Source organism: Apiospora marii (genome assembly GCF_038362585.1).
Source record: "Apiospora marii strain CBS 49790 chromosome Unknown utg000009l_segment0_segment0, whole genome shotgun sequence".
Classification (NCBI taxonomy): domain Eukaryota; kingdom Fungi; phylum Ascomycota; class Sordariomycetes; order Amphisphaeriales; family Apiosporaceae; genus Apiospora; species Apiospora marii.
Window position 1 is genome coordinate 1705383 of NW_027117381.1, and position 11051 is coordinate 1716433.

An 11051-nucleotide genomic window follows, 5' to 3' on the forward strand; every position below is an offset into this window, starting at 1 on the left:
CTTCCGCGTCGAGTCATGGCTCGAGAGCCTCAGCATTGAAGACGGTCAGGAGGTCGGACGTCGCCGAGGGCGCAGGGGTGGTCGAGGTCGAGCCCGAGGAGGAAGAGATCGGAATCTATACGACCCCGAGGAGCAACCTCAGACCCATGAACGCAAGGGACACCAGCGCGACAACCATGCGGCATCCGGATCAAGATTGAGACAGACTGCCGGACGCCAGATTCTCAAGAAAAACACCACCACCAGCCCTGAGAAGCCTGTCGTGCGCCAAATCCTGAAGAGACAGGTGAATCCCTGAACGATGCGGCCCTAGAACCGATGGCAAGATTTTCGACCAAACATGCTGAACGCGGTTGTCCAACTGTCAAGATCAGCAGCAACTCTGTTGGTTGTTACATGCAACGAGTCGATCTATCAGGCACCGCGAAAGATGTAACAAAGATACTGGGAACAACACAAGGATGTGGTTGTGAGTATTAATTAAGCGGAGAACGAGTGTGTGCTGGGCTAACAAAGGGGTGTACTATCTAGTAACACTGTCAAAAGTGCTTCCACCTTATTCGTGATGGTTCTCCCTCTGACTATGCTGGTGCTTTCCACGCGACAGTCAAATCCCCCTTGTGTGGTTTGATCGCGGCTGGAGATGCCACGTAGTCGAAATGTCCCATGCCAGCGAGCAGCGTGACGTCTTGTGGCCCCTTGACCATATCGCCGTTGCTGTTGAGTATGTTGTGCGGGAAGCCGAAGTCAAAGTCATACCCCTTTTCGATCTCGGCGACATCTTCCGGCGACAGCTCCAAGGACAACGCCTCCACATTCGCTTTCAGTTGCTCGACCTTTCGACCCCCGACAACGGGGAACAGATACGGAGTCTGGCGGGACAGAGAGATTGGTTAATTAGTTAATTTTCTTTTGCTTTAGGGGAAGTGGGAGGCACGTAGATAGGTAAGTAGTTAGATGTCGCAGAGATCCATCCAGATTGAGAACAAAGAACTGCGACTCGTTACACAAAACACATATTTTTTACTCACCTTTTGCATGGCGTAAGCCAGCGCGACAGCCGTAATATGAACCCCGTGGCGTTTCGCCACCGCGTCCAGCACCTTCGAGACGGCCGCCTCGCGCCCGATCCGAAGATGCGGAGGCAACTGGCGCGAGCCCATTTCCTCAGAGCCAGGGGGACTTGAATTGCCCGCCGCCCAGGGTGCCGAAGGCGTGGACGGCCATGCCCTCGTCGAGGCACATGGGAATGATCTCGCGCTCGAGGTCGCGCTCCTGTGCCGAGTAGCGGCCTTGGTAGACCGAGAAGGGCCGCAGGCCGTGCTGGCGGGCGTAGGCGTTGGCTTTGACCACGACCCAGGCGGGCGCGTCGCTGATACCCAGGTACAGGACCTTGCCCTGGTCCACCAGCACGTTGAGGGAGCGCATCAGCTCTGGGATGCCGGTCGCGTAGTCCCAGGCGTGAACAAAGAACTGTGGCGTGCAAGATATGGGTGTTAGTGAATTTCCTTATTCATACATGCTACCTACTCAGGTAGGTCGGTATATATCCGGCCTATGCCATCGTCTCACTATGGAGATATCAAGAGAGAAGAAAAGGGGGTCAAACATACAATGTCGACATAGTCGGTCTGCAGATTCTTCAGACTGCAGTGAATGGACAGGTGCATGCTCTTGGTCCCTGTGCCGCCGAAGTTGCTGTGTTGAAGCTGCATATGGCCGACCATGGGGTTCATCGTGTACTTGGTAGCAACAACCATCTCCGGACGGCGGCCGGTCTTCTGCATCCACTCGCCGATTCACTGCTCGCTCTGGCCTCCCTGGTACATGTTGGCCGTGTCGACGAAGTTGCCCCCTAGGTCGTAAAACGTGTCGAGCAACTCAAACGCCATCTCCTTGGTACATTCTCCCATCCCCATCTTCCAGGCGTCCCCGAGACCTAGACCCATAATGTGAGCTGAGCTGCAAGCCGAAATTGGCCAATTGATAAAAAGGGGGGAAGCGTACTCATGCCACCAAGAGTCAGAGGACTGACTCGAATGGATGCCGATGGTGCCAATAGGCGGTGTCTCCCAAGAAGACTTTTGGGTACTGGAGGCGGGAGGAAAGCCATTTGATCAGACTGGAAGCGAATTGTATTGGGTTGTAATGGTTTTCAAGTAGGGGAAGTGAATTGTTGTATGGAACGACTGGACATATCTAACGACGGACGCTCCTCCCTATATTTATAGTGTTGTGATGCCAGACCCCATCACAGGGAATTCTGGCAATATCCATATCGGCTATGGCATCGTGTTAACGGAATTACACGTCTCTGATTTCGCGGTTGATTTCAAAGCAAAATCAGAGACATCGCACTTTTCCGGACAATTGAAGCTGTCGTTAAGTCCATCGTGTATACATGTAAATAGTCCGCGGCACGTGGCGGGGCATCCTCATCCTGGTCAGAAGGATCTCGGGTAGTTGAGTTCAGTGGCGCCTATCCCCAAATGTGCAACACCTGATTGGCAGGATCTGTCTTTTGTTGGTTGGCTCAACTGTGTGCTCATTCCTCGACGCTTACCCAAGCAGCTAACTCAGGAGTTAACTCTTATCTCCAGTCCATAGGGCTGCCCAGAAGGTAGCTTGAATATTCGTATAAATACTTAGCTAAGCCACCAATCCAGTTCTTGTTGCAAGCACGCTTTGGAGTTTGATGTTGATGCGACGATGGTTGCTGTATTCACATTCATATAGTCATGGCAGTCGCAGGAATCTCGTTCAATTTCTCAGAGCGACGAGTCAGTTTCGCCTCTCGTTCCAGGTCTTCACCCCAGTCTCACCCATATAGGTATTTCTTTGAAGTATGGGAACGCTCCAGGACTTGACACTGGGAGATCCAACTAGGGATAGGTGTCGCATCCATCTGGATAGGCGCTGCTGTCCGGGTATACAACTTCATTAGAGACATAGCTTCTTGATAGCTCTTTGTGAGAATGATATCATTTCACCCTGCTGGCTCACAATTGAGGTTGCATTCTCATGGGACGGGGCTACAAGGATGGATGCAAATAGTAACGGGGAAGAAATCGGGATCAACGTTCCGTGAGATAATCCGGTGGTGCTAATAGCGCTAGACTGTTTCAATTAGGTAAGCACTTGACGTGTTCATGTAAGCTTAATTAGGTACACCCCTTAGGTACCCGATGGTTAGGGGAGGCGGGGGAGCTGCATCGGCTGCACCGCCTCTTATCTGGGCCCTGCATTCAGGGACAAGCCCCAAGCATTGCGTACATGTATCAATCTCACTTGCGACAACTTGCATTTGGCAACCTGGAGTTAGGCAGACTTATACTATTTTTTTTCTCTTTCCCACACCCCAACATACCACTGCTGAGCCTGTGCTTCTCGCAACGGCTTTCCTCCTGTCCATCCCCTGTGATTTCCCACGCCCTCGTCGCACCCGACTGACTTCCACGTGTTTGCTTCTGGGATTTGCTCGATTCATGCGTGCCCAACATGGTAAGACAATAACAACAACACGCCGCCCCGCGACCGAACCCCGCGACTGACGATATGTGTGACTTCAGGGTATCAGTAGACGCCCCAAGGACAAGGCGGCCCAGGCTGCCCGCGGCGGTGGAGGAGATTCAGGAGGCGGCGCAAAGCCCAAGAAGGCCACTTTCGAAACCAGCAAAAAGAAGGAGATTGGTGTCTCCGATCTGACCCTGCTGAGCAAAGTATCCAACGAAGCCATCAACGAGAACTTGAAGAAGCGATTCGAAGGCCGCGAAATCTACACCTACATTGGCCATGTGTTGGTCTCCGTCAATCCGTTCCGAGACCTCGGCATCTACACCGACCAGGTCCTCGACTCCTACAAAGGCAAGAATCGCCTCGAGATGCCGCCGCACGTCTTCGCGATCGCCGAGTCCGCCTACTACAATATGAAGGCATACAAGGAGAACCAGTGTGTTATTATTTCGGGAGAGTCAGGAGCCGGAAAGACGGAAGCTGCCAAGCGCATAATGCAGTATATTGCGAATGTGTCAGGTGGAGAGGACGGCGACATCAAGCAGATCAAAGACATGGTGCTGGCCACCAACCCGCTTCTAGAGTCTTTCGGGAATGCCAAGACGTTGCGGAATAACAACTCCTCACGATTCGGTAAATACCTCCAGATTCACTTCAACGCCAACGGAGAACCGGTGGGAGCCGACATTACGAACTACCTTCTGGAGAAGAGCAGAGTCGTTGGCCAGATTGTCAACGAACGGAACTTCCACATTTTCTACCAGTTCACCAAGGGCGCCTCAGACAACTATAGGTCGACGTTCGGCATACAGCAACCAAACACATATGCCTACCTTAGTCGGTCGAAATGCTTCGATGTCGATGGGATCGACGACTTGGCGGAGTTCAAGGATACGTTACAGGCCATGGGAATCATCGGCCTTACACAAGGGGAACAAGATGAGGTGTTCCGTATGATCTCCGCTATCTTATGGTGTGGAAACATAACATTCATCGAGGGCGACGACAGTTTTGCTCAAGTAGCCGACCAGAGCGTGGTAGACTTTTTGGCATATTTACTGGAAGTCACACCGGAAGCACTCATCAAGGGCATTACTATCCGAGTTCTGACCCCGAGAAACGGAGAGGTCATTGAGTCACCTGCCAATCCCGCCCAAGCAACCGCAACCCGTGATGCCCTGGCTATGGCTATCTACTACAACCTATTCGACTGGATTGTCACCCGAATCAACCAATCGCTGAAGGCAAGACAAGCTACCGACAACAATGTCGGTATTCTGGATATCTACGGGTTCGAGATCTTCGAGAAGAACAGCTTCGAACAACTGTGTATCAACTATGTCAACGAGAAACTACAGCAGATTTTCATTCAGTTGACCCTGAAAGCAGAGCAGGAGGAGTACGCCCGGGAACAGATCCAATGGACACCAATCAAGTACTTCGACAACAAGGTGGTGTGCGACCTGATCGAACAAATCCGTCCTGTTGGTCTTTTCTCGGCGATGAAGGATGCGACCAAGACGGCTCACGCTGATCCGGCTGCCTGCGACCGCACGTTCATGCAGAGTATCAACGGCATGTCCCACGCCCATTTGACACCCCGACAGGGCAGCTTCATCATTAAGCACTATGCCGGTGATGTGAGCTACACTGTTGAGGGTATCACGGACAAGAACAAAGACCAACTTCTCAAGGGAGTTCAGAACCTATTCCAGCAGAGCCAGAACCGCTTTGTGCATATGCTTTTCCCTCAGCAGGTGGACCAGGATAACAGGAAACTGCCTCCCACTGCCGGAGACAGAATCAGGACCTCGGCCAATGCCCTGGTGGAAACCCTGATGAAATGTCAGCCCTCGTACATCCGTACTGTCAAACCTAACGAGAACAAGTCGCCGACCGAATACAATGTCCCCAATGTCTTGCATCAGGTCAAATATCTTGGTTTGCAGGAGAACGTTCGGATTCGTCGTGCGGGTTTCGCTTACCGTCAGAATTTCGAAAAGTTTGTTGAGCGCTTCTTCTTGCTGTCGCCTGCGACGTCCTATGCGGGCGAGTACACATGGTCAGGTTCCGAAGAGGCTGCCGTCAAGCAGATTCTGAAGGATACCAGTATCCCGAAAGAGGAGTGGCAGCTGGGTACGACGAAAGCCTTTATTAAGTCGCCTGAGACGCTATTTGCCTTGGAGACTATGCGTGATCGTTACTGGCATAATATGGCCACGCGTATCCAGAGAATGTGGAGGGCGTACCTCGCATACCGAGCCGAATCTGCGACGAGAATTCAGCGGTTTTTCCGTAAGAAGCGAACTGGCGCTGAGTATCTCCAACTTCGTGATCAGGGCCACCAGGTGTTGCAGGGCCGCAAGGAGAGGCGTAGATACAGTCTGTTGGGTTCGCGGCGGTTCTTGGGCGACTACCTTGGTGTCAATGCCACGGCAGGACCCGGTTCCCAGATCCGCACGGGCATGCAACTGTCCACCAACGAAAAGGCCTTATTCACATGCCGTGGAGAGGTTTTAGAGCACAAGTTCGGTCGATCCAGCAAGCCGAGTCCCCGTATCTTCATTGTTACGAACAGCAAGTTCTACATTGTTGCCCAGGCCATGGTCAACCACCAAGTGCAAATTATTACCGAGCGCCAAATACCTCTTGGAGCCATCAAGTTCATTGGTACCTCCACCTGCCGAGATGATTGGTTCTCTCTGGGTGTCGGTTCTCCTCAAGAACCCGATCCATTACTGAACTGTGTTTTCAAGACGGAGCTGTTTACGCAAATGCAACGGTGCATGCCCGGGGGCTTCACCCTTAAGATCGGCGAATCAATCGAGTATGCCAAGAAGCCAGGGAAGATGCAGCTGATCAAGGTAGTCAAGGACTCGCAACAACCTGTCGACTACTACAAGAGCAGCACAGTACACACTCAGCAGGGTGAGGCGCCCAGCTCAGCATCGAAGCCGACCCCGAAGGGTAAGCCTGTACCGCCGAGACCCATCACTCGGGGCAAGCTCATCAAGCCTGGTGGCCCCAACGGAAGACCGGCTCGAGGAGGGAACACCCGACCGGCAGCTTCGACTACCAAACGGGGACCGGCCTCGTTGCAGACGCCGCGCCCTGTCCCCACGCCGGCTGCTGCCACATCTACACTCCCAAGCCATACGCGGAACCAGAACTCGACTTCCTCAACTGCTCGGATGCCTCCACCACCTCCGCCTCCTGCTGCTCCACCCGCGAAAGCCAAGATGCAGGCTAAGGTTCTTTACGACTTCGCTGGACAGAAAGAGAACGAGTTGTCAATCAAGGCCGGTGACATTATTGAGGTCGTGCAGAAGGAGAACAATGGTAAGCGAATCTCCCTTTTTCCATATAAGACGATGTTGAATGCTAATTAGATGCAGGTTGGTGGCTAGCCAAGAATGCTTCTGGGCAAGCGTGGGTCCCAGCAGCGTACGTTGAGGAGATCAAGGCTCCTGCCCCTGCTCCTGTTCCTGCACCTCGACCACCACCACCTCCCCCTCGGCTAACGGTGCTGCGGCATCGGCCAAGCCAAAGCCCCCTCAACCCCCAGCCAAGCGACCTGCTGCCAGTAAGCCAAAGCCCGCTGCGCTCCAGGCTCGGGACTCGGCGATGAGCATGAACAATGGTTCGGACACCCCTAGTAGGAGTAGCACGCCGACACCAAGCATCGCGGGCTCACTTGCCGACGCCCTCAAGGCTCGCCAGAACGCGATGCAGCACAAGAAGGAGGACGACGACGATTGGTAGATCACGAAAGAGAACAAGAGAGAGAGTATGTGGGCGACCTTCGATTTCTTTTCACACAATGACTTTGAAACTGGGGGAAATAAGCGAAGGGGGACGATTGCGGAAAGAACCCATGACTTGATGAAAAATTACCCTTTCTGTTATTCTTGAGCACGCATACAGCCTGGGAAAAGCAAGATATTAGAGAGGCTGTGCGGCATTTTGCTCAAGCTCAGGCTCTTGTCTCCGCCTTTGGGAGACCTCTTTTTCGATTCGAGGAAGAAGGGGGAAAGCTACAATGGCCTCGTTACGCTGCGCACACTGAAGATACGCAATGCGGGACGAAGGCGGTGGGGTGCCTTGCCGAGTTTCTCTATAGATTATATACACTTTCGACCAGTTTGACGACGACGGAGAAAGATGGGGGAGGGCATCGGTTGGTGCTTCAGCCCCTATTCATCGACTGTGGCTTTTATAGACAGACAGTATTTGATAGGAAAACATTTTGATATTTTACTTAATTTGTCTAGGTGCACATGGCATAAATAAGAATGCGTTATCCGTCTAAGCCTCACGTGTCTAGTCCGTCCTTCGTCAGCACTTTGCGACGCCGGATCAGCTCGGCCAGTGGCACATCGTCATCTTCGTATGGATCGTTCTCGTCCACGGGCGGCTCGACCAGGATATCGTCCTCGTCGTCGTCGAACTCGGCATCCTCGTCGACACCGTAGTCGCCCAGCTGCTCGCCGTCGGCATTGACCCAGCCGGACTTGCCTTCATCGAGGACGACCCCGCGGCTATGCGGTTGGTCTAGCTGCTCGTCCTCGTAGTTGTTGTCGTAGCTGTAGCGATCGTCGTCGACGAACTCGTAGCCCCCGCCGTCCACTTCCTCCAGCTCGCCGAGGATGCGGCCCGCCTCCTGCTGTAGTCCGCTGTTGCTACCACCACCCCCTTGCCACCTCCTCATGTCCAGTTCCTGCCGCCGGCGGAAGGCGGCCACTTCGTCCTCGTTGCTGTTCTGCCCCCGCCTGCTGTTCTGGTCGTACGCCTCGCGCTCCGCGGCCAGGTCCCGCCGCCGCTTGTCGTTCCAGGCGCGCGTATGCCGCATCTTGGCCGGGTCCGGCGGCGGCCACATGCCCTCGTCGTCGTTGAGGCCATTCTCCTCGTAGGCCCAGCCCGTGGTGTCTTCTTCTCCTTCTTCGTTCCTTCTGTCCGTGGAAGGAGAAGATGAGGAGGGAAAGGGGGCGACGCGCGGCCCCGACGCGAATGGGAAGAACCACAGCAGCACGTTGGCAGTCCCCATCGCCTGTGCCATGTTGGAGAAGATGCCGATGTCGTAGGGGAACTCGACGGGGTCAAGACGCAGAAGGGCCGGGTCGTCGGCGTCGCGGCGCGTCTCCCAGTAGCCGTCCTCGTCGTAGTTGCTGCCGCCGCCGCCGCCGTCGCCAAAGGCTCCCCGGCGGCGCTCGAGCAGGGCGTCGTGCCGCTCGATTTCCCAGCCCTCGATCATGGTCGTGTTGAAGAGCCAGCCCTGGACCGTGGTGGCCAACAAGATACCTAAAGCGAGGCTGGTGCCCATGGCCACGAGACCGAACAGCGTGACCCAGATCAGCTGCGGCAGAGTCGGGCCCAGGTAGGCCGGCAGGTGGCGGTTGGTCCAGAGGGCATTGAAGCGCTGGAAGACGAAGTAAAGCAAGGTCCACAGCGACACGTTAGTCCAGACCAGGAAGCGCAGGAAGTGCGGGAAGGTCTGCAGTGAGACGCAGTTGGAGGTCCAGGGACAGTGGTGGTCCATCTTGGGGATGCAGCGGCCGCAGATGCGGCAGTGATGCGAGCGCGGCGGCTTAGGCAGGCGACACTTCTTGCACCGCTTCTGTGGTCTGCCCCCCTTCTTCCTGTTCATCGTCGCCGACCCGTCATTGCCACTTCCTGCTGCCTTTTTAGCATGCGCGCCTGTCGCTTCGCCCTCGTCGTCGGAGTGGTTCGGTTTCGCTATCGAGGGCGGGAAGGTGTAGCGCCCCGGGTCAACGGTGCAGGCCCGGTAGTATGTCCACCAGAGACATAGTAGCAGGCCATTGAAGGTGTAGGACTGTGTGGGTGTGAGGGGACCGGGCTCCAGGTCCGGAGACCGATTGAACAGCACCTGCGAGCCGTAGCCCAGAAAGGCGATCAGCAGGCAGACGGCCGGAACGGCAAGTCGCTGCACCGAGAGTGGTGCTGAACTGCCGACGAGAAAGGCCATTATTCGGTATATTCGGAGGCCATCCGCGTTGTCGAGTCGCGGTGGGTATATTTGCTTCGAGGCGAGGTACAAGCAAAAAAGGAAGGTCGTTGTTCAGCTGCATCAAGGCTTCTAGGCTCCGGAGCTGATGTGGATTCGCAACATGCAACCCGGAAATTATGGGCCTATCAAGCTGAAGCTACCCCTAAGCTTTCTTCTCCCTTGCAGGCTTAACCACAAAGCCAGGACAACTCTCAGTGTCAAGCATTGTTTTTTAGATGAAGTTGGAGATGGCATATGTCGTTCACCGGGTTTGCATGCGCTAGGCACCTCTCAGGTATGATATCGGCAGTTGCCCTGTCTTGATTTCATGTATCGTGCAACCAGGCCAACACCCATGCAATATCCTATGAACCATAGCGCGTCTATACTCTAGACCAAGTTCAAGTGTCTTCGTGCTCGCAAGAATACTGCCCTGAACGCCATTGCCCGCTAATACAAACACTACAAGTCCAAATAAATCGTCATCATGAGCCAAGCCACAAATGTCGTAAAACATTTGTAAAAGTGCAAACACCCACACACCCTCATGGCGGGAAATTAAGAGATGCCGCCGGCATCTGGAAATAAAGTTGCAAACACCCACGTTCCTTCAGCTGAGGAACTGAGATATGCCGCCGGCTCCCGCATTCGGCGTCCAGCCAATGCCTCCGACCCACGATTTCTTTCCAGCACATCCGAGGCACCTCCTCTGCTCGCCCAGGTTGGTGATGGAACAATGCGAGCAGACGTGCTTCCCGCAGTCGCCACAGCCCCAATCGGTAGCATCATCTACATCCATGGTATCGCCATCCATTGTGTCGTGCAGCGCTTGTCCGCAGTCCTCGCAGTCAGTCGGCTCGTCTATCGAAGGAGAGGCAATGGACGCCGGCGTGGCATTGAACGTGGCCGACGCACTGTTGGTATTTGGGAGGTTCCAGAAGTTGTGCAACGAAACTTGGGCTTGTTGCTGGTGGTGGTGGTGTGGTTGTTGCGCTGTGGCGGACTGTATCTGCATTGGCATCGTCTGCATGTGGACATCGTCGTGGGGCTGGTGCTTTTGGGCATTATAGAGCATGTTGAGTGTTCGCTCTACATTGGAAAAATCATTAGTCCCTGGGTACCTCGATAGAAACGAAGGGGCCGGCCGGACTTACCATGAACTTCACGTTGCGACGGTCGCGAATCACGAAATCTTTTCATGGTCCGACTGTGCAGATGACTAGACGACTTCTGGGGTGAGAAATGCAGTGAAGACTTCATCATGTCGAACTGGAATGCGCCGGAGTCGGCTCGTAGCGGCGAGTTGTTGAAGGAGCAGGTGCTCAATGGCGAGACGGAGAGCTCCGACTCCGAGTGCTTGCGCTTGACGACCATGGTGACTGTTTTATGGTGTTGTTCTGTAGTGGATATAATTCTTTCCAAAAAGGTGAAAAGGTGACCAATAGCTTATGGTTTCAAGAATGCTCGATTATGTGAAGTCCTGTTGAGTGATGGGATTTATGGTATGAAGATTACAAGGGCATTTCAATGGCCG

At 54.2% G+C, this 11051-nt stretch overlaps 5 protein-coding genes across 5 annotated transcripts; 1 reads left to right on the top strand and 4 right to left on the bottom strand.

Moving 5' to 3' along the window:
* Positions 1 to 581: 581 nt before the first annotated feature.
* Positions 582 to 1760, bottom strand: PG985_012079 (sterigmatocystin biosynthesis dehydrogenase stcV; the record flags this gene model as incomplete). The annotated part of the gene is made up of 4 exons (XM_066831846.1): positions 582 to 872; positions 1032 to 1148; positions 1222 to 1473; positions 1614 to 1760. 4 exons carry the CDS (start codon positions 1758 to 1760, stop codon positions 582 to 584), a joined length of 807 nt encoding a protein of 268 aa, XP_066679896.1.
* A 39-nt stretch (positions 1761 to 1799) lies between these two features.
* On the bottom strand, positions 1800 to 1949 carry PG985_012080 (uncharacterized protein; the record flags this gene model as incomplete). Its single annotated transcript, XM_066831847.1, has 1 exon — positions 1800 to 1949. The coding sequence occupies one exon, from the start codon at positions 1947 to 1949 to the stop codon at positions 1800 to 1802; it is 150 nt and encodes a 49-aa protein (XP_066679897.1).
* Positions 1950 to 3498: 1549 nt separating this feature from the next.
* Positions 3499 to 7275, top strand: PG985_012081 (P-loop containing nucleoside triphosphate hydrolase protein; the record flags this gene model as incomplete). The annotated part of the gene is made up of 3 exons (XM_066831848.1): positions 3499 to 3501; positions 3570 to 6852; positions 6977 to 7275. The coding sequence occupies 3 exons, from the start codon at positions 3499 to 3501 to the stop codon at positions 7273 to 7275; spliced, it is 3585 nt and encodes a 1194-aa protein (XP_066679898.1).
* A 550-nt stretch (positions 7276 to 7825) lies between these two features.
* On the bottom strand, positions 7826 to 9496 carry PG985_012082 (Palmitoyltransferase PFA4; the record flags this gene model as incomplete). Its single annotated transcript, XM_066831849.1, has 1 exon — positions 7826 to 9496. The coding sequence occupies one exon, from the start codon at positions 9494 to 9496 to the stop codon at positions 7826 to 7828; it is 1671 nt and encodes a 556-aa protein (XP_066679899.1).
* Positions 9497 to 10127: 631 nt separating this feature from the next.
* PG985_012083 (ORF21) lies at positions 10128 to 10891 on the bottom strand (the record flags this gene model as incomplete). Its single annotated transcript, XM_066831850.1, has 2 exons — positions 10128 to 10606; positions 10672 to 10891. The coding sequence occupies 2 exons, from the start codon at positions 10889 to 10891 to the stop codon at positions 10128 to 10130; spliced, it is 699 nt and encodes a 232-aa protein (XP_066679900.1).
* Between the last annotated feature and the right edge of the window lie 160 nt (positions 10892 to 11051).